The sequence below is a fragment of the Martes martes genome (genome assembly GCF_963455335.1).
Source record: "Martes martes genome assembly, chromosome: 8".
NCBI classification, from domain to species: domain Eukaryota; kingdom Metazoa; phylum Chordata; class Mammalia; order Carnivora; family Mustelidae; genus Martes; species Martes martes.
The window spans coordinates 46,203,938-46,227,288 of NC_137895.1; the positions used below are offsets into that span (position 1 = coordinate 46,203,938).

A 23,351-nucleotide genomic window follows, 5' to 3' on the forward strand; every position below is an offset into this window, starting at 1 on the left:
TGTTTTGTTCTGTTTACTGCTGTGTCTGTTGCAGATCTTGCCCAGCCTAGCACCTGGGGCAGTGCCTGGCATAAAAGCTACTAAAGATTTAAAAAGATACATTGAATAAATAGAAACAACACAGTGACGTTTCTGGTTTCCCTCTTTTGCATTTAATTTCTTCTTGGCACCCATGCAAGACACACTTAGTCAACTTAGCTACTGCTAGAATGGACTTCAACAGAGCTCATTTATCTAAAACTCAGGTTTCTCCCTAGGAGCTCACATGCCCAGGGAACATACTGTCCCAAACAGACTTTTCTACCATTGTGAACTTAAGGACAACATGGGAAGGGCTTGCAAGATACCAGAACTACAGATCAACTCATTGGCAGAGTCCTTCAAATTGATTGCCAGATGCTGTACAGCTCAGATGCCTGGCTGGTTCATTATATTTTCAGTTCTCAGTGAAATGCCTTATGCATACATATAGGAATGGCTGTAGTGACATAAAAGGATTCATACAGCTAATTCACAAGCAGGATTTAAAGCTCTTGGACAAACCTATCTTCTTTGGCACATAGGAGGCACACATATATGTATGCTGAACATCACACACTCCTATCACCTTGGAGATTACATGTTTTATTGGAGACCATACCCTGCGTAGTGCCTTGTAAAAATTCTGGAAGGCATTGTCCACATTTGGCCTTCTCTTTTTTGTTTCTCATCTATTTTTCTACCAACTCGGTCCTCATCCTATCACCCTATTTGTGAGATTTTGAACATAATTAAGATACCTTTTTCTTACCAGTGAATATTTTCTTACAGCATTTATCCAATTTGATCTCTTTCTGATTTTGAAAGTTCTCCTCACTGATTTCCACTGGATAACCACTGCTTCTTGGCTTCCTTATTTCTCCAGCCATCCCTCAGTTTGTACTGTTAGGTCTTCCACTGAGTAGTGTTTAATGGTTCGTGCTTTCTAGAATTTATGCGCTGCCTTTTAAAAAAAATTTTATTATTTTTTAAAATTTCTTTTCAGTGTTCCAGAATTCATTGTTTATGCACCACACCCAGTGCTCCGTGCAATACGTGCCCTCCATAATACCCACCACCAGGCTCACCCAACCTCCCACTCCCGTGCCCCTCCAAAACCCTCAGATTGTTATGCACCACCTTTTATTTCCCTCTCTGTACAATCTCCCTAGGGGTTATCAGATATCCCATGATCATCTGATATTTATCTGTTATACTCAGCGTAACCTTCACAATTGCTCTTATTTCTATATTTCCTATTATTGTGAGTAACACTAAGATCCCCCACAATCACCCAAGCCTGAAACTGTTAACTCATCTTGGACCCCTTCTTTGCTGCTTTCATCCCTAATGTCCCCAAGTCTTCTCCACTTTCCGTGTTCACATCCCTGCCTTATTTCTCATATAGTAACTTACATTATGATCCTCTTATCAAATCCATCCCTCAAGAAAATGCCAGAGGTAGAACTCTAAAAAGAAAAATACCTGGGGCGCCTGGGTGGCTCAGTGGGTTAAAGCCTCTGCCTTCGGCTCAGGTCATGATCTCAGGGTCCTGGGATCGAGCCCCACATCGGGCTCTCTGCTCCGCAGGGAGCCTGCTTCCTCCTCTCTCTCTGCCTGCCTCTCTGCCTTCTTGTGATCTCTGTCTGTCAAATAAATAAATAAAATCTTTAAAAAAAAAAAAAGAAAAAAAAAAGAAAAATACCTGATCATGTTCTTCCCTTAAAAAACTCTTTAATGAAGTTATTTCCTTCTTTCTTAAAACAAAACCCAAACTCATTAACAGGGCAGAGTCTTCTACTCTCAGGTCTTTCCTAATTCCATTTCCTCGAACTGTACTTGTTGCCTCTTATGCCATCGATAAATGTTCAATGAATGAATAAATACATTCCGGATGTATTAGGCAAAATAAATTCTAACAAATTAAATTACATTGATGAAGAGATTACAGCTCATATTCATAACCGTAAAGAGTAGAATTGATTTTGCTACTGCTTCCTCAATCCAATTTACTTGTATTGGTTACAGAGAAATGAAAATGGGGCAGAAAAACTTTCATTTAAACACAGTCTCTAGGGGGCGCCTGGGTGGCTCAGTGGGTTAAAGCCTCTGCCTTTGGCTCAGGTCATGATCCCAGGGTCTTGGGATTGAGCCCCGCATCGGGCTCTCTGCTCAGCGGGGAGCCTGCTTCCTCCTCTCTCTCTGCCTGCCTCTCTGCCTACTTGTGATCTCTGTCTGTCAAATAAATAAATAAATAAAATCTTTAAACACAGTCTCTAGGATAAGTTTGTGCACCATGGGCATGACGATAGTTGTAGTGGAGTTGTGTAACAAACTTCGCCTAGTTAGACATTGCTATATGAGTTTCTAGTACTAGAGGGATGGGAATAAGGTGAATGTCTTTATTTTAGATTAAGGAATTACATAGGATACATAGCATGATAGCTGTGGACTAAGGAATAGACCCAGAACTCTGACCTCTGATTACTGACTGGTCATCATCTCTCTTGGATCAGCAAATATGAGCCACTTACCCATTTATAATCAGGTGGGAGTATGAATCAGTGGTTACAATATATCAAAATCCCCAGTAATCCAATTCTCCTTCCCTCCCCCAAACAAAAAAACAAACCATCACAGAAAATTTGGGAGTATTCGGATGGTTGTGTACATTTTCTTTCTCTCTTTTTATGTGTAGACAAAGTGTTTATAGAACCATAAAGTTTTGGGATACCACACATTTTTTTTCTGATAGAAAAACACTACACCTAAAGGGAGACGAACTTATGTCTGAGGAATGGAGACTAGTTTATGAATTATAAAAAGTCATGTTTTATAAGATGATGGGATTACACATCAAAACCCATTTATTGCCATTAGTACTAATGATTACATGGATGTCGTGTTTTATGGTAAGTTTATTGTTAAATCTTTTAAATCTGTTTACACAGTCAAAAAGGTAGAGAAAGCCATTTTTCCCTTTAAAAGGGGATTTTGAAAGATCCTACTTGGCCTAAAAGTGCATTCTTCATTTTCAAAGCACTTACAAATGCTGACACATTCAGAGTTACACTGATATTTCCCAGCATAAAAGATTTTAATAGCTTTGAAAAAAATACTTAATGGTAAATTATTATTTTGAGATCAAATTTCCTAATTCCTTTTCCTCAAATAACATCACCATAAAGTGTCTGTTATAGCGATGATATTTGCCCCAGAACGACAATTAGCAAATTTATATTGTAAACATTATTAGCACTTCCTATTTAAATAATTTTTTACTCGTAAGGCTACTGAGACTTTCCTCATAATCAAATCTCATTTGATTTCAAGTTATGAAGATGTTGGTGTCCGTTAAAATTGCAGGCACATGGACCAAAACCAAAGCAAAAGTAACTGTTTACATGATGCAGCAATCTAGATCAGTATGTTTAATTGCACTGAAGTAAATGCCAAGTTCAGTGAGGACATGAATTATTTTTTCCCTAGTTCAGACCTCAAGCAGTGTCCACAACCTGACTTCAATGTGCAGAATGGATTAAGGCAGCTCTAAACTACTCTCCTTGGAAAGGAGCACAAAATGAACACGGGGTAAGAGTGTCTCACGGGGCTATAGAGAGGCGGGCCCAGAGCAAGACTCTGCCGCTCTTTCACTGTAGTAATGCCCCAACTGCTGACGGACCCTGGCGGGGAAATCAAACACTATGCGTAACTCCCATCACTGGGTTACTGGGAAAGATGCCCAGAACAAAGAGGGCCGAACATAAGACAGAGCGTTAGTTTGAAAGGCCGTCAATCCATCAATATGAAGGTGTGGTCTTAAGTTATAAGCAGTTTGCTTTCTTGGCCTTGTTGAGTCAAGACTGTATTTTTATTCTCCCTGGAAGAAAATGAAATAGCTTAAGGAGAGGAGTTAAGAGAAAATTGAAATAAAGGGGGGGAAATGCCATATTTTTAGATAACCTTTAGCAGAACACCGTAGTAGCTAAGAGCACGGATGTTGGGACAAGTCTCCAATCCACACACGATCACTTTCCAGCTCTGTAAACTTAGGGCAAGTTACTTAATCCTTCTAAGCCTCAACTTTCTCTTTATTTTTATTATTTATTTTTTTAATTTCTTCTTTTTAAAAGGGAGGTTACATCCTAGACAACCGTAGAGTTGTTGTTGTGTGTTAAACAGGACAATGTATGTAAACCGCACTGTCTTAGTAAGTGCCACGTAAGAGCTAGGTATTATTTGATTAGGGGTGGGAGAAGTCAGGTGACAAATGGCTAACAGGTATCTGGGAGCACTTTCTACTCCAGATAAGAATAGCTGTTAATTGCATGGTCCTTCCCTAGAAGGTGTTCATTTTTCAACGAAGTATGACAGAGCAGCGCGTTACACCAGTGATGTTAATTTCAAATGGTGAAGGAAAGGACTAAGACAGAATGGAATGGAAGTGTGGAATTATGGGCCTACCAAGTGCCCTCCAAATCCCTAAATGCGGGCAGAGGAGACCAGGGCAGGGATCTCTTCAAGTGGCCACTGGTGACCTCCTTTCTCACTTTTCTCCTGTCCTGATATCCAGGCATTTACATCTCTGTAATATCATTACTATGACAGTATTTTAATTTTTGTATTTTCTAGTGTTCATTTTGCTATGTTTTAACATAATTTTTAATCTGTGAAAATTATTCTTGAAATACTTATTTTTTCTTTGTTTTACTATTGGATCCCAGTTTTCAAGTCATCTGGAGAACTCTACTATAAAATGGAAATGGGGCACAGGGGTGGCTCAGTCGGTTAAGTATGGACTCCTGGTTTCGTCTCAGGTCATGATTTCAGGGTTGCAAGGTGGAACACTTTGGGCTCCTTGCTCAGCGGGAAGTCTGCTTGCGATTCCCTCTTCCTTTCCCTTTGCCCCTCTCCCGCACTCGCGAGCACACGCACTCTTTCTCTCTAAACAAATAAAATCTTTAAAAAAAATGATGAAATAGTTTATAATCTCTATAACTATACATAAATAATATTTTAGTTGTTTGGATAACAATAAGTGAAGTAGGAAAGATTTTACAAATGTCCTGCTTCATTACTCAGCAAGTGCATGTGGAACTCAATTCCTATGATTTCTGCAAAGGGTAATATTTCTCAGCTTTCCAGCTACAAGATCATTTGTCTCTGCTTCAGCGTTTCCCCAGAGAGCATATCTTGATGAAGTTCTTCTCTTAATGGCGGTGTAGAATTTAAGAGATAGTAGTACTCACTCTTGTGGCCCTCTCCTGCAAACATCCTTGAGCTTAATTCTTTAGGAACTGGGGGGCATCTGACTGCATCTATCTGAACCGACATAAATCTCACTTCCTCCGGCAGAGTCTGGGTCCAGCGCTCTCGACCCCATCCCTTCCTTATGACTTCTGTCTAGTCACATTGTCCCAAAGGGTACTGTCCTAATTGTATTATGTTCCACTCTGTAACATATATTTATCAGATGAAAAATAACTTTATTAAAGCTGGGCAGAGATCAAGAAACATGAAACTCGCTCATTGTAATTTTGCCACCGGCACGTGGCGCCCAGTGGATTTTTCCTGAAATGACAGTCACTTCTAGGGGCGCCTGGGTGGCTCAGTTGGTTAAGCGGTTGCCTTGGGCTCAGGTCATGATCCCGGGGTCTTAGGATGGAGCTCTATATCGGGTCCCTGCTCAGTGGGGAGCCTGTTTCTTCTCCCTCTCCCTCTGCCTGCCACTCTGCCTACTTGTGCTCTATCTCTCTGTCAAATAAATAAAAATCTTAAAAAATAAAAAAAGATGACAGTCACTTCTGTGACCCCTGAATAGAGCCTGCCATTGCATAGCTCAATGTTGGATGGATAAGATAAATAAGAAGTAGTAAGTAGTTACAGTGGGTTGGAAGTGGGAATAAGAACTACATTTTCTAATGGAATATTTGAAGAAATGTGAAGGAGTGTTTATATCAATAAATATGCAGAAAAAGTTTATAAGATGCTTTAATTAAAATCATTCCTTATTCTTGTACAGTTCCAATCCTCTCCTATATAGAAAAGAATAGAGCCAACTCTATGAAAATAGACTAATGACTTTGGTATTTAAAAAAATTTTCTTGTTATAGATATGCTAGATACATCACTGGCCAAACATATGAAACATTTAAATAGTCTTAGAGAATGACACAGCACCTCCTTGTGGGGTTATGTTTTCACATCCTAGAAACCAGAGCACAGACTAGATTTTAGGAAAACCATTCCTGGAAGGAGCTGTTCCTTCCGTGACAAGCTCCTCCAAGTCTTCTGGGGGCGGAGAGCCATAATGGTTAACAGTTTTTATAAATTCAATCATTATCTTGCAGAAACTCTCATTTCTTGTTATTTTTATTTTTCTGCTCTTTATAATTGCTCATTTGAAGATGGACCTCTTTTTTAGCCCAGTTGGTTGTTTGTTGTCAGGATATAAAACAAAACAAATGTTTGTATCTATAAATATATACATACATACATATATGCGTGTTGTTAGAATGTAACTAAGACACACAAACTGAATTTTATAAAACTGGTGGCACAGATACAGCCATAATGGATTCTTTCCATGTAACTTTCTATTAAAAGACTGTAGGATTGGTCATTTGTTATAACTGGGAGGTTATCTTAACCGACCTCAGTCGTCACATGTCAGGAAGCCTGCAGTATTCTTCAGGAAGATTCGGGGTTGTTACTGTGGGTCTTTATAGCTGGAGATGAGTACTATGGTGACATCTTGTGTTAACCATTACCACTGGAATTACAGAACAACTGCAAGAATATTTTTAATATTAACCTCCTTACATCCAAGGATGTTGTTTCTGGAAATCCCTGCCCCTGTAAGGATTGTTCCCAAAGGGTCTCTTATTGTACTTGGTCTATTCATCTAATTGATTAGACCCAGAGAAAAGTAGTTGTTAGTCATAGTACACATTGGACATTTGGAAAGAATGGTGGTGAGAGCTGAATGACACACCTAATGCCTGGAAACAGAATGTGAAGAAAGTGAAAAACAACCTTTTGAGTCCTTCTGATACATGAATGTTTATGCTATGTATGCAATTTTGTTCTTTTTGGAAAAATTCTAAATCATAATAAAACATTATAAACTGGAACTTACATAAAGTCTGGACATTTGTTGTCTTAAATTTAAAAGAAAGGTAAAAAAATCACAAATTTCAGAGGATACAAAGTAATAGATTACAAAGGGTCACCGTCTCTATATTGTGTAATGTATAAGTTGTGCTCTGTAAGGAAGGGTTTTGAAGATGCAACAAGAGCTTTGATGAAAAGATATATGGAGGAAAGCAGAGTCAATCAAGGGGAACTGGATGCTATTAGCAATCTTAGCTGTCCTACGTGAAGCAAAATCATCATAATAATATTTCATTAAATCAGAAGAAATTAGAAGCTTTACCTGTAACTTTTTAAATTTTCCGTGTGGAAAAATAAATGTACTTGTTTATTGTGGTTATGGAAAAATGTCTCTCTTTAGAAAAAAATAAGCATCAGGCAAAATCCAATTGAATTGGGACTTCTCTTTTCTTGAAGCCCAGCACATGGTAATCTAGCTATAGATCTACAAGAACCACTTTGATTCTCTGATGAGAAACTGAGGCTCAGCTGTGAGGAGACTTACACAAGTTCACATAGATGGTGGTGGTGAGGGATGTCTTGCACTAGACTCTAGGTCTCTTACCTCCTAGACCATTGCTTTTTTAAAAAGTGTTTCTTTTCTTTCTGACTACTATTAATAGGCATCTGCTAGATAAGCTTTTGCTAGTACTCCTGTGTATTTTTAGCTTTTTCTGAGAGGCATTTACAAATCAAAGGAGAGCCTCATCATTTCTCTTGTAGAAATTCCCAGGGGACTTCCCTGATGTTGTCCATTTATATCCACTTTCTAGAGACAAAAGTGTTGGCAATGCTTTAGAAACAATGATTATCCTTTCACAGAACGATCAGAGAACGAAGTTGCCTTTTTTCGATTGTTCACCTTTTCAGGTCTCTAGAGAACACGGCTTCATCCTTTTGTTCCTTTCACAAGTTACTGACTCTGATTTAAGCATTTGCTATACAAGGGTTTATCCTGAGACGGTGCAGGCAAGGCCATTCTACCCTGTGCATTTACGAATTACCAACACTGAATCTGAACTACTGAATCATAACATACTCTAACATAACGTTGTAATTTCATCCATTTCTCTCTTTCAAAGATTTCTTCAGAGATTACCAAGGTCTGTCCAAAATGAAATTTAAATCATGGAATTTTATGACCATCAAAACTGGCTATTCACATGTTAAGTGTTGCTTCTGTGGTCAAAGTACTTAAATTTTAAATGCAGATGAGTATCTTTGACAGGCTGTTTACTAAACATTCTGTGAGACACTCTCTCCCTTCTGGACTGAGACAGACTGAGTTCTCTGTGGAGATGAGGAATCCTCCTACACATATCAACTTTATCTGCCAGGTCTTTATATTAACTGTTTCAGTCTTTCTCCATTTGTCTGAAGCTTACTATCTTTCCTGCTTTGTCCTCCCTCTTATGAGATGACTTCCCTTCTACAGGAAGAAAAGAGAAACCATCAGAAGAAAATTTGTTCAACCTCTACCACCAGATCCCTTCACATTCCAGATTGTCCCACCTTACCCTCTCCCTCCTGTTGTAGCTGAAGAAATACCTTCCTCCAACCCCAGGTTCATCCCCCTGCCTGTACTGTGGATCCCAACTTCTCCAATCGTGAGGGAGAGCAGATCTTACCTGCTCTCCCCTACATATTCAGCCACTCCTCAACTGACTCTTCCTTTTAAGGAATAAAAGTGCTCAAATCTCTCCTGTGTTGAAAAAACCAAATCCCTCAACCCTACTCTCCTTTCCTGATCACACACTGACCTTGTCATTCTCCTATCACACCTAAAGCTGTTTGAAGTGTTGTCCACGTTGTTGTTCCATTTTATCTCCCACTTTCCAATCCATTTATTTATTTATTTAAAGATTTTATTTATTTACCTGACAGAGATCACAAGTAGGCAGAGACACAGGCAGAGAGAGAGAGAGAGAGAGGAAGCAGGCTCCCCACTGAGCAGAGAGCCCGATGCGGGGCTTGATCCCAGGACTCTGAGATCATGACCCGAGCCAAAGGCAGAGGCTTTAACCCACTGAGCCACCCAGGCGCCCCTCCAATCCATTTAAATCTAGCTTTCTCCCAAATACACACTGACATTACCTTCTATAAATTTATCCATCATTTTTTAACTATATAGATTTGCAGTCAGAGAGAAGATGCTCTGATACAGTTTTTAGTTAAGAAGTAACTTACAAAACGTAGTATAATCTGTCGACTTCTTTGAGTGTATGATTGTATGACTTTTAACACATATATAGATTCATGTAATTACTACCACAATACATAAAAGCTCAGTCATCCCCTGGAAATCCTTCATGCTATGTCCCCCACCCCTGGCCCCTAAAAACATTGATTTGCTTTCCATCACTATAGTTTCTATCTTTTCAAGAATGTCATATAATGGAATCATACAGTATGTGATGTTTTGTGACTGTCTTCTTTCACTCAGCCTAATGTCCTTGAGATTCAGCCAAGTTGAATGGATACATAGTTCATTACTTTTTATTGATGAGTAATATTCCAGTGTATAGATGTATCAAAGTTGACCCACTTACGCATTGAAGAACATTTGAGTTGTTTCCATTTGGGGCCAATTATGACTAGAACTGGCACAAAATTTGCTTGCAGATTTTTGTGTGAATATAAGTTTTTATTTTTCTAGGGTAAGTATGTAGAATTGGGATTTGCTGGTAAATGTACATTTAACTTTATAAGAAAGTGCCAGACTGTTTCCATAGTGGCTTTGCCATTTTGCATTCCAACCAACAAAGTATGAAAATTCTAGTTCCTACAGAAACTCTCCAGCACTGAGAATTGTTGGTCTTTTTCATTTTAACAATTCTAAGAGGTGGGTAGTGGTATCACATTACAATTTTAATATATATATATTTTTATTGGCTGATAGGATTGAGCAGATTTTCATGTACCTGTTTGTCATTTATGTATTCTCTTTGACAAAGTGTTCAACTTTAGCCCATTTTTAAATTTGGCTTATTTTCTTACTATTGAGTTTTGAGAGTTCTTTATATTTTTTGATTACACGTCTTTGCTGGATATGTGGTTTACAATTATTTTCTCTCACTCTGTAGCTTGCCTTTTCATTCTCTTTACAACTGTCTTTTACAGAGCAAAAATTTCAAAATTTTGATCCAGTCCAGTTTATCGTTTTTTTTTTTTTTTTTCATTTATGAATTGTGATTTTGGTGTGCTATCTAAGAACTCTGTGCCTAACCCTAGGTAATGAAGATTTTCTCCTATCTTCAAAAAGTTTTAAAGTTGTGTTACAGGGGCGCCTGGGTGGCTCAGTGGGTTAAAGCCTCTGCCTTCGGCTCAGGTCATGATCCCAGGGTCCTGGGATCAAGCCCCACATTGGGCTCTCTGCTCAGCAGGGAGCCTGCTTCCTCCTCTCTCTCTGCCTGCCTCTCTGCCTACTTGTGATCTGTCTGTCAAATAAATAAATAAAATTAAAAAAAAAAAAAAAGTTGTGTTACAGGATTTTTTTTCCATCGGTGCCCATGGTTCTTGGCCATGCCTCTTGGAAGAATGAAGAGGCAGACCAGACAGAGTGGTGGGCAGAGTAAGGTGTGTTGAGAGATGGGAAAGTCATAGTACAAAACTACTGAGAAGGGAGGGGCCTGGAGAGGGTTGCCACTGGAGTTCTTAAGTCTATGGGTTTTTTGGGCTCCTTGGAGGGCTGTTTTAATCTGATTAATTCTCCCTGTGCCTGTCATCCAATTTGGTTTTTGCCACCCATCTATCACATGGGAAAGGTAGGAGAGCTCCTTCCAGGGTGCTGTAAAATCCTTTTAAGGGTGGTTTCCTCTTAGAGCAGGGACACGTTGTCCCTGCCTGCTTGCCTTCCAACTATCCTTCTTCAGTTGTAATAATACACTTAATCTGTGATCTCTTTTGAGTTAATTTTTATGTAAGGTGTGAGTTCAGATAAAGGTTCATTTTGTTGCATATGGATGTACAACAGTTCCAATGTCATTTTAAGAAGACAATTCTTTCTCTGTTTTTTTTGCATTTGTCAAAAATCAAATGGTGATATTTTGTCTCATCTGTTCTTGAATCTCTGTTTTGTTCCATTGATCTGTATCTATTCCTTGCCAATACACACTATCTTGATTGCTGTAGCTTTATAGTGAGTCTTAGAATTGGGTAGTATTAATCTTCCTTTCATTTTCAGTATTGTTTTAGCTATTCTCTTTATATTGACTTTCTTTTTAAATTTTAGAATGAGCATAACTATGTCTATTTAAACATTCTGTTGGGATTTTTTATTTTAATTGGGGATAATTGACACCATTATGTAGTCTTACAATTCATGAACAGGGTATGTCATTCTATTTATTTAGGTCTCCTTTGATTTGTTTTCCAGGATTTCGTAGTTTTTAGTATGGATATCCTATACATAATCTGTTAGGTTCACACCTAAGTATTCTATTTTTTGGAATGGTTATAAATTTTTATAAAATTTCAATTTTCTGTTGAACGCTGCTTGTTTATAGAAATGCCATTGGCTTTTGCAGAATGACTTTGTATTCTACAACCTTACTAAATTCACCTATGAATTCTAGGAAGATTTTGGTGGATTCTCTGGGATTTTCTACATAGATAATCATGCCCTCTGCAACTGGAACAGTTTTATTTCTTCTCTTCCAGTATGTATGCCTTTCACTTCTCTTTGTCTTATTGCACTGACTAGGACTTTTAATACAATGTCATATAGAAGTGGTAAGGGATCATAGTTGCCTCCTCCTCTATTGTGATCTGGCAAGCAAGCATTCAGTTTTTAACTATTAAGCATAATGTTAGCTGTGGGTTTTAGTGTAGGTGACTTTTTCTTTATTTTTATTTTTTAAGAATTTTATAAAACATTTTATTTTATTAAACTTTTTAAGTAATCGCTCCACCCAATGTGGAGCTCAAATTCATGATCCTGAGATCAAGAGCCACATGCTCTCCTGACTGAGCCAGCCAGGCATCTCATTATAGATGCCTTTTTGAAGGAAATTCTCTTCTATTTCTAGTTTGCCTAGGTTGTTTTTTGTTTTGTTTTTTTTTTTCATCTTTTGAACTATGAATAGATACGAATGTTGGCAAAGGCTTTGTCTGCATCAATTGATATGACAATGTTGTTTTTCTTCTTTAGACTATCAACATGGTAGATTATGTTGATTGCTTTTCAAATATTGAAGAGGCCTTCCATTCCTAGGATAAACCCCATTTGGTTATGGTATATTATTCATTGTATTATTTCTGCATTCAATTTCCTAATATTTTGTAGAGAATTTTTGCATTTGTGTTCATGAGCAATATTGGTCTACGGTTGTCTTTTTAGTACCGTCTTTCTCTGTTTTTGTTATCAGTATAATTTTGGCCTCAAAAAATGATTTGTGGAGTGTTCCTTTTCTATTTTCTGGCAGAGGTTATGTGAAATTGATGTTATATTTTTCTTTAGATGTCTGGTAGAACTTGCCAGTAAAACCATTTGATCCTGAAGATTTTTTTTTTTTTTCAAAAAAAATTTTATGTAGAAATTTAATTTCTTTTATAATGTTAGGACAGTTTGAGATCTTATTTCATCTTGGGTGTGAGTTTCATTAGTTTGTGGTTTTTGAGGAATTGGTCATTTTATCTAAGTTTTTGGATTTACATGCAAAGAATGATTCATAGTATTTCCTTATTATCCTTTTTATGTCTGCAGGGTCTGTAGTGATAGCCTTCCTTTTATCTGATATTAATAACTTGTGTATTCTCTATTTCTTTGTGAGTCTTGCTAGAGTTTTATCAATTTTTCTCTTCTCAGAGAATCAGCTTTTGTTTCACTGATATTTCTTTATTTTCTTATCTTCAATGCAATAATTTCTGTTTTAAAATTTTTAATTTCGTTCTGCATGTTTAGCATTTATTCTGAGGTTTTTGTTTTGTTTAGTTTCTTAAAGTGGAAGCTCAGATTATTGATTTGAGAGCTTTCTTCTTTTCTGTTAAAGTCATTTAATGCTGTAGATTCTCCTCTAAACAGTGCTGCTTCAATTGCATCCCACAAATTATGATGTTATATTTTCATTTCAGTTCAGTTCAAAGCATGTTCTAACTTAGTAATCGTTTTTTGACCCAAGGATATTTAGAAGTATGCTGTTTAATTTCCAAGTGCTTGGAAAGATTGTTGTTTTCTATTATTGATTCTTAGTTTAATTTTATTATGGTCAGAGAATATGTTTTATATACTTTCATTTTTTTTAAATGTCTAAGTTTGTTTTATGACCCAGGATATGGTCTATTTTGGTGAATGTCCCATGTGCACCGGAAAGGAATGTGTATTCTGTGTTCTTGGTTGGAGCATTCTATAAATACTGTTAAATCCAGTTAGTTGGTGATGTTGTTCTGTTCCTTTATAACCTTGCCCTTGCTGATTTTCTGTCTACTAGTTCTATTATTGAGAGAGGAGTATTAAAATCTCCAACTATAATTGCGGGTTTGCCCGCTTCTCCTTTCATTTTGGTCAGTTTTTGCTTCATGTATTTTTATGCTTTTTGGGGGGGGTGTATACACATTTAGGATTATTATATATTCTTACATATATTACATCATTATGTACATTACATTACTTTGTGATATGTCTCTTTGTCCTTGGTAATTTTCTTTGCTCTGCAGTCTGTGTTGTCTGATAGTGGCTTTCTTTTGATGAGAGTTTGCATGATATATATTTTGTCCATCCTTTCACATTAAACCTCTCTGTATCATTATAGTTGAAGTGAACTTCTTGTATTTCTACAACCGCATCTGAATCCAAGGTCAAGTGAGGGGAGGATGGAGAGAGGAAAAAGCTGTGACAGTTGGTTCCACTCTCTTAGAATGGCAGCTTCCTTGAGAGAAAGAAAGGCTCCCCTCAAAAAAAAAAAAAAAAAAAAAAAAAAGAAAGAAAGAAAGAAAGAAAAAGAAAAAAGAAAAGAAAGCCTCCCCTCTTGCGGAGTTTTGAGTCCTGTAAGCTCTCATTCATGGCCAAGGCCTTTGCTGCCATGGCATTGCTTGGGGTGTAGCATAGAGGATGGAGAAAAGAGAGGAAAAAGGGAGAAAGATTCCTGCAGCCTCTTTTAGCTTTATGAGTTCCCTTTTTCAGAACTAGTGTTTAGAGTGTTTTTCCTGACGCCGTCTTTGTCTGCATCCACTACAGGTTGACTAGAGAGTACTGAGGGGGACAGAAGGTAAACTCCCTGCTGATGCTGTGGAACTTTGAAGTCCCCCTGCTACTACTTATTTTCCAGAGTCCTCAAATAGCTGTTTCATGCATTTTGTCCCAGGTTTTATTCAGTGTAAACAACGAGGCAGGCTGTGTTTGCCCCATCATACCCGGACTCCGAATCTTCCTTACCCTTTCAAATCCTTTAAAATTATTTTATTTTTGTTCAAAGGCTCAACAGGGGAAGATGGTTAGTTTAGTGCTTCTAGAATGCCATCCCCAAGCCTTTTCCATGTTGGATCTGGTCTTCTGAATATCCAGGCTCAGATGCCCATCGATAAATTTTAAATAAATAAACCCTATGCAAATGTTCAGGGTTCTCTTGTTTGAACTCTCAGTCTCTCTGACACTGGATTCTGCCCGGCAGACTCCTTCCCTGTTGCACTCTTTCCTTGCCTTCTGTACTTTGACAATCTCCAGCTGCTCCTTCACTATGGACTTCTTTGGGTCTAGGCTGCAGACTTCTGGTTCTTCTCCACCCACAACTCCTCCTAGGCAGTCTCATCCCTCAGTTTTCCATCAGCTTGCTTACGGTTTTTAAACACTTACCTCTAGTCCAGAGCTTCCCCTTGAGTTCATGTACATATAACTGCTCTCTAGACATTTCTTTTTTTTTTTTAAAGATTTTATTTATTTATTTGACAGACAGAGATCACAAGTAGGCAGAGAGGCAGGCAGAGAGAGAGAGAAGAGGAAGCAGGCTCCCTGCGGAGTAGAGAGCCCGATGCGGGGCTCGATCCCAGAACTCTGGGATCATGACCTGAGCCGAAGGCAGAGGCTTTAACCCACTGAGCCACCCAGGTGCCCCGTCTCTAGACATTTCTGCTTCCATATATTGTAGGCACCACAAACTCACATTTCTCTATCTCAATAAAGGCACCCCCATAGAGTCAACCACCCACTAGAAACAAAATTACCCTTGAAACCCCACTGTTGGTTCCATCCCAGAACATTAACTCAATCATTGAATTAATACTTCAACTCCTCCTACTTCCCCTACCCTGTCCCTTCTTTTTGTCAAATTCTGGTGTCTTTTTTTTTTCCCCCGGTGCACAAAGGTGCTTTTATTAAAGCACAGGGACTGGACCCTGGAGCAGAAAGAGCTGACTGTGATTTTGAGGAGCAATTGATTATATACTTTTAAGTTGGAGGGGTGGTGGGTAGAGATAAAGTCTCTAAAGGCTTTTTCATATGTTAAAGAAGATTTGCAGGATCCTGGAGGCCTGGCTATTGTCAAACTAAGATTGCTTTAGATTGCTTTTTGCCTCTAACAAAGCATTGACATTAAGGTAGCCTTGAGTTCCTTGAGGAATGTTACACTCTGAATGTTTCGGATATTTATCAGTGATCTGAAAGTTTTTATCTACTTTTTTTTTTTTTTTTTGCTTTTGTTCTGATCATTTCCCACCCTGAACAGTTTTGACCCTTAAATCTTTAAGGTTGCTGAGAGTGGAAGGTCTTATCTTCTGTAAATTTTTTCTGCTAAATAGGGATGTTGAGACGTCCCTGCCCAGGAGTCAACACTGGTCAGTTGGGGAATTTATATATAGGAGTTAACGAAGGGTGGAAGCCACGGAACCCAAGGTAGACAACATATATATGAATCAACTTCAGTAGAAAGGATCATCTGTTGACTAGATTCACCTCTGCTCCATCCCTCTACTGCCACCTAGTCTGGGGCCGTTCTGTTATCTAAAATATTTTACCTGGTACTTGTGCACTTACTCTTTCTTCCTTCCAATCTTCCCATTTCTTATATAGCCAGGGACTCCTTCAGAAATATACATTTTATCTTGTCATTTCCCTCCTTAAATTTTGTAAAATGTTCAATTTCTCTAATGTTTCCTTTCTTAAGTAAAGGTATTTAACAACTTAGTCTCTGTCAACCTCTCTGCATTAGTTTCCTGTTGCTGCATAACAAATGACCCTAGAATTTAATGAATTAAAACAGTACACATTTACTGTTTCTCAGTTTCCGGGTGAGTCAGAAATCTGGGCATGGCTGAAGTGGGACTTCTGCTTCAAGGTCTCTCCTAAGGATTCAGTTAAGAGTGTTGGCCTGGACTGGGCTTTTAGAGGAAGGCTCATCCGAGGAGGGATTTGCATCCGAGCTCATTTACGTGATCATTGGCAGGATTCGGTGACACTGAGCACCTCAGTTCTCTCCTGGTTTTTGGCTAGAAGCCTCCTCCTTCACATGGAGTTCTCCAGGAAGGCAACTTGTTTCATCAAAGTCAGCAGGAGAGGATCTCCTAACAACACAGAAGTCACATCTTTTTTACCTAATAAGGAAGTAACAGCCCATCACCTTTGCCATTATCTGTTGGTTTAAAGTCTCAAGTGGGATCCAGCTCACTGTCAGTGGGAGGGGATTATATAAGGATGTGAATGCTGGTAGGCATGGATCACAGAGTGCCATCTGGAAAGTCCGTCTACCATAATCTCTCACCTTCTTTTTCACATCTCCTCTCTTAATCTCTCTATGCTGCTTTCTGTATTGTTACCAAAACTTTTCCAATTTACTAAATCTCTGTTCGGTGGTGTCTAGTCTACTATATAACCTACACATTGAGTTTCATCAATTACTGTATTTTTTGTTTCTGTGATTTCCACCTGGATTGAAACAGGCCCGTTCCCTTTTTCTTAAATTCTTATTATTTTCTTCTTTTATCTCTTTGGGTGTTTTAAATCAACTTATTTTACAGCCTCCTTTATTTTTCTTCTTTATTTATTCTTTCTTAGGTGAGAATCTAACCACTTGCTCCATCTTCTTTGTCTCATGGCAGCAGTGCCAACGTGCTTTGTAATTTGTGAAATCTATGAGTGTGTCTTCAGTGGGACTTATCTTCCATAGCAACACATGGAAGTTGCATTTATATACTTGTTTCTAGAGACATCACTATGAGAGTGATTTTTCAGTTGCCTCTGTCTAAAACCCTACAATACATACAGGTTCTAAAACATTTTCTTTCTTAAGTTTCTCATTCTTGGTTTTTCTCCTATTCTATTACCGTTCTCTCATATTCCTCTTTTTGGTAGAAGGGCCACTCCCTCAGGTGAGAAACCAAAATTCACTCAAGCATATAGTATGCCTTTCCCAAAACAACAGACCATATTTAAACAAGGCGTATTTAAAAAGCCAACTAAGATAAAAAATATTGCATCCATTCTATTTCTTAACTCCCAAATTGATCACTTCTTTGTTGCTGTTTGCAATATCAGATTCAGTTCTCTAAGACAGGAGGGGACAAAGCACTCTCTTTTCAGAAATATAGAAACTCTTCCAAGACACTGTGGTATTAGTAAATTCCTTTTAGTAAAGTTCTACATGAACATCTCATGGTCAGAAAGTTAATATACATCTCAAACATCTTAGCACCATTCTCCATTAATAGAACACTGCAAGAATAATAACATTGAAGTACCCTGTTCTGAATTTCATAACATTATATATGTTCCTGATGACAGTTTCACTTCTGTATCTGAGGAACTATCAGAGAAACAAAATTTATAGGTATTTCAAGGTCATCACTGTCAAGTCATCATGTTTTGGCAAATGATGGTAGCTTGATTGCTTTTTAGAAAGTTATAGTCTATTTGGCAAACTCAGGACTGAAGATATGATGAGTGGTTTCTATTACTATTTCAGAATTCACATGAAATATAATTTTGATTTGAATGATCTGAAAGGCTAAAGTCACTGGTACCCAAAGATGATTCCCCAACTGCCTGTTCCATCTCGGAAGAAAGCACTGAAGCTGACCAAAAAATCACCTGTCTTTATATTCCTAAGTGAAAGTTTAAAGCATAGTTTAGGCAGAATTGCTGAAGATGCTGGAAATATATGCTCATCACAAAAGGGCAAAATCTGTAAAAACTAGCAATTCCTCTACTATAAATATTCAGGAAGCATTCTAGGCATCCCAGAATTCTTGTAAAAAGAGGTAAGTAATTTTCCAAGGACAGTATTTGTACAGCTTATTGTTGCCATCGACATACCAAGGGAAAACCTGGGCTACCCAGGGTAGCTAGGCACCATGTGGGTGACATTACTGTGTCGTGATCTGTTTCCTTTGCTGATCATCTTATATAGAAGATCTTAAGTTTGCTTTTCTTTCTTTCTTTCTTTCTTTTTAAGATTTTTTATTTGTTTATTTGAGAGAGAGAGAACATGAGCAGAGAGGAACAGAGGGAGAGGGAGAAGCAGACTCTTCGCTGAGCAGGGAGCCCAATGTGGGGCTCGATCCCAGGACTCCGGGATCATGGCCTAAGCTGAAGGCAGCTGCTTAACCAACTGAGCCACCCAGGTCCCTTAAGTTTGCTTTTCCAATTGATGCTTGACCCAGTGGTATTCTTTTGGCTTACATATACATGTTATCTCTTTCCTCCTATGGCCAATGACAAATAGAAGAAAGAGTTACTCAAGTCCATGGATGTTTACCTAATGGAAGAAATAAAGGTGGATGTATTTTGTTATCTGGATGGCTGTATTACTGAGTAAGAAGGAGAGAATGGATGTTGTTACAGAATTGGAAGTTGCCACCAAAATGTGTCTCCTCAGATTTCTGCCCTCTGCTTAAAATATTCTACAAGCATTTAAAAAAAATCATACATTGTTAACTATAAGCAAGATAAAATAAGTAAAATAAGAATTATATGAAAGGCTATTGATTAAAGGGAGGAAAACTTAACTATGACATAAATGGTTATTGTTTGAGGAACAGATAGGACATTCAGGAATAGAAGCTCAACTGGGTGTTAGACCTGGGACTGTAGATAAAGGATGAAATTCAAGACTAAAAGACATATATCTGATAAATAGGACTTTTTTAAACTACACCCCCTTCTGTCCACCCAAAGTATCTGGGATGCCTCCATACCACAGAATGTATTCTAGGATAATGAAGTAGGGGAAAAGGTATAAATTCTTCACAAGTCTTACTGCCCAAGGATGGGTAATTCTCTTTATCAGATATTTCTGGTTATGTTAGTGAAGGTCTTTGATTTTTGTTTTTGCCTTTTCCTTGTTTCAGGGTGCTTTTCCAGAAATAATGATCAGTTCTTGGCAATTCATCAGAAGAGGAGTGGGAAGCCGGCATTCATTTATCACCATTCGCAAGACATTGAGAAGAGCCTGGATATAGCTCCACAAAAGATATATAAGCATAGCTACCATTCCTCTTCCAAAGCACAAATAAACAAACAGCATCAAATTGTTAATTCAGCTTTCCCTAGACCTGCATATGACCCATCTCTCAATCTGCTGGCCGTGGCCGGTCAAGATCTTGAAGTGGAAAACCTTCCAATCCCTGCAGCAAATGTAATTGTGGTGGTAAGTACTGTGTTACGCTGATGCTGATACTTTCCTCTGTGGTTACTGCTTGAAACAAACAAACAAACAAACCTGATGATGAATCTTTATCATTGGATCTCAATGATTATTTATCCCAGCGCTTCTCATTCCTTGATATTTCTTTTCTGTTACTTGATTATTATCTGTTGGCTTCCTCTTGAATGTAAGCCCATGAAATAAGAAACCTTGTCTGTGTGCTCTGGGCAGAGCGCAGTGCATGGCACATATGGGTACTTAATAAATATTTGAATAAAAAATGGCTTTAGGAAGGCCTTGCTGTTATAGTAGATAATATTCTGCACTGAGCCTCTGTCTTCTGTGATAATCTGTTGTAAGCAGATAGGGCTTAGGCTCAGTTTATATAAATAAGTAGTACTTACTGAAGATCTCTGGGCATCTGTCTCAAATTGTAACAAGTGAAGAGACCACGAAAGGAAGGGGTGTGGGGAGAGAGGTAGTTTTCTGTCATTGGAATAAATGAGGTGGTTCAGGAATAATTGATGGATAATATTCCTAATATCATTGAGCAGGTATCACCCTTTATTAATCAAGATGATACAGTGGTTCCATTGCTTGTATTCTTTGGGTATGTAACCCAGGCCAGAGTTTCCCAGTTTATGGAGATATCACAGTTTAAATACAGGCTGAGGTTGACGGCCTGTTTAGACTATAGTCCCTCGTAAGTTTTAAGTCACAACAGGAGGATACAGATCAAAACTACAAGTCAGTAGCTAAATGGTAGTTGTTGCATTTCTGTCCCCAAATATAATCAAATATGTTGACTTTTTAGGCCAAGATCATTCAGGTAAACCAGGTTTGCATTTTGACAATCTCTCTATGAGACAAATGTAATTAAATCTAACAAACGTTTTTCCCTTTCTTCTATTTTTTTATCTACTACACATAAGACACTTTACTTGGTATTGACAATCCAAGGTCTATTCATTGACGTTTACAACTAGGATATACTGAGTATTTATTACGATCCAGTTGTCATTTTGGGATCCAGAAACAGAGACAAATGAAATGGAATCTCTGGCTTTGCTTGGAAAATGTCTGAGAGAAAATGTCAGTAATTCAATAAAAAATCATAAATTGAGAACACAAGATGAGCTCTTGTTACAAGTTATGTGGGTCACTTGGCCTCCTGAAATACTTGAACAAATTTTGTGCATTTACATGAGTAACAGATGTTCTCAAGGTGAAAGCCATGTACTCTGTCTATTTGCTGACGATAAATGATGTTAATGATGTGGCTGTATCTGGATGTGCCTGTGTTAATGCTAGGGCTCGTGGAGGATATTTCCTCTGGTGACCATCATATTCCCATAGTTGTCAACTCTTAAAGTCACTGTGAATTACTGTCGAAGAGGTTCGTACTGTCTTGTGAGGTCATGTACTGTCTAGTTAATTTAATATTATGGAGGATAAAAGGCATCAGTGAAGAATTCTGGCAGGTCCTTTCACTTTTAGCTTATTTGTGGTTTGGAAACTCATGAAGCTGTGCTTTTTCTTATGGGTGATGATTACATGAAGGCAATAAATAGGTGATTTTGCTGAGTTAGGCTTCCCTATCTTCTCTTGATCTAGTCTCTAACCATGCTGTGGCTATGGTACTTTGCAACAGTTGCTAGTGTTAATGTTTCCTGTAATCTATTGACATTACTCATGCATGTGTGATTTAATAGGAAAACCAGGAAAGTAAAGTTATTTTTAAACAAATCAATAACGTTCCACTGACTCAAAAAGCAGACGGTCAACATTCAATCAGGTATCAGCTGGTTGGAAGGTTTATTCCATCCAGAAAAGAGGTTTAGAAGTGAAGTATAATGAAAGGGAGTTAACTCTGGTGACAACGTGACTTTGATAGAGTAATTGATGACTGTGTAGCTAAGGTGTTGATGTGTTCATATATATATACATACACACACACACACACACACATATACACATGTACACACACAGACTGTATTACTTGAGGAATATTGCAGGGGAACCAAAGCATTACTTTATGGCTCAATTTATACCAAAAAGAGTAGTGTTTATGACTATTAGTTTCCTGAAATAGGGAAATTACCAGGATTTATTTTTTTCAGCCAGAGTAAAAACACCATTGCCAACTTCCACTCTATGTCTGTATCTATATTATATCTGTATATCTATATCTCCCTCTATATATATAACTTCTGAAGTTTCCATTGAGGAGAGACGACTTTTTCCCTCTTCCTATATTTTTTTTCCCTCCCTCTTTTTTCTGACATCATTCAGACAATGAATTATAGAATGAGAAATTTAACAGGGACATGAGAGATGTATGTGTCACTCCTCCTTTCCTGATATCCAATTGTCTCCACAAAGCCTTTCGTTAGAGCGTTTGTCCACAAACAAATTTTTCCCCTTCTTCTCCTTTCTTTTATGATCAGGGAAATCTGCAGTTCATTTAGTCCAAGGAGAGAACAGCATAATTAGAATGTTTATCCCAAAGAATGCTAATTACATTTCAGAAGCTCGATTAAGAAGCTGTTACTCATATTTCTGTACAAATGCAATATAGGGGGAATACGAATGTCCTCAAGGTCAGTGCTGTGGTAGGAGTAAAAAAAAATGGCTTTAAACAAATGTGTGCTGGAAATTCCATAGTTATACATCAGGCCGCAAGACCATGGCATGGGGAAGGAGAGAACCTAGAGGCGTGAATGAAAATGGTAGCGTGGAAGCAACTGTAGGATTTTCCAGTTCAGCAAGGTCAGCCTAGGTTGCCGAGTGAAGAATGTTCTAGCCTGGGAAAAATCTGAGAAAACTGGGGCTAGGAAGGCTTTGGAATCTGAAAGGTGGGGTTATGGCTTACTTCATAAGATGGTCTTCACAGGAAGGAAAATAAAAGGAAGAAAAAGAAGAAGGGGTAAGAGGAAGGGGAGGATGATGAGAAAGGAAAATGGAGGGGAGGAAATGGGAAGGGAGGAAGGAAGGGGGAGAAGAGAGAGGATAGAGTGGCAGGTCCTACGACAGAGGGAAGACTTCTCTGAGCATGTAAGAAGATGATGGGGAGTTTCCTGGAGCCTCAGATGGTCTCTGTAAATTTTCTAGACTCCTAAAGCTCCTCATCTTGCTCGCCATTCACCCAGACCAGCTCACAGACATTCTCTGGTGTTTTGACACAAACCTTCTTTGAAAATATTTTTATCAGGCCGTTGATTTAGAAGACCTTTAAAACCAAATGCTGTGGATAACTCTGGGTTTCAGTTACATCCTGCGTTCTGTGTTACACCTCTCTTCAGCTGGGTTCTGCCATGGACCAGTTTTTGAGTTTCATCCTACAGGGAAAGAGATAGTTTCTAGATGTGATCTGAAGGGCTTAGAAGGTCCAGCCTTCTCATGCTTTGACACAGTAAATAAATTCTGTAGCATTTAGTGTGTTATGTGGATAAGTAATTGTTGGACGCCTTTTCAAAAGACATTGGTTTCTGTTTGGAAAGATTTTATTTATTTTAGAAAGAGAAAGAGCAGGGGGGAGAGTGGGGGAAGCGGGAGAGGGAGAGAGTCTCCCTCAGACTCAGCACTGAGCGCAGAGCCCAACACAGGGCTCGA

The 23,351-nt window shown here is 38.3% G+C and overlaps 1 protein-coding gene across 1 annotated transcript in view; it reads left to right on the forward strand.

The window, feature by feature from the left end:
• Positions 1-23,351, forward strand: part of PTPRR (protein tyrosine phosphatase receptor type R) — a 241,700-nt gene that overhangs the window by 4,492 nt on the left and 213,857 nt on the right. Inside the window, exon 2 of the mRNA XM_080811874.1 lies at positions 19,444-19,742. Coding sequence (XP_080668000.1) covers positions 19,444-19,742 — 299 coding nt within the window. The remainder of the gene's footprint in view (positions 1-19,443; positions 19,743-23,351) is intronic.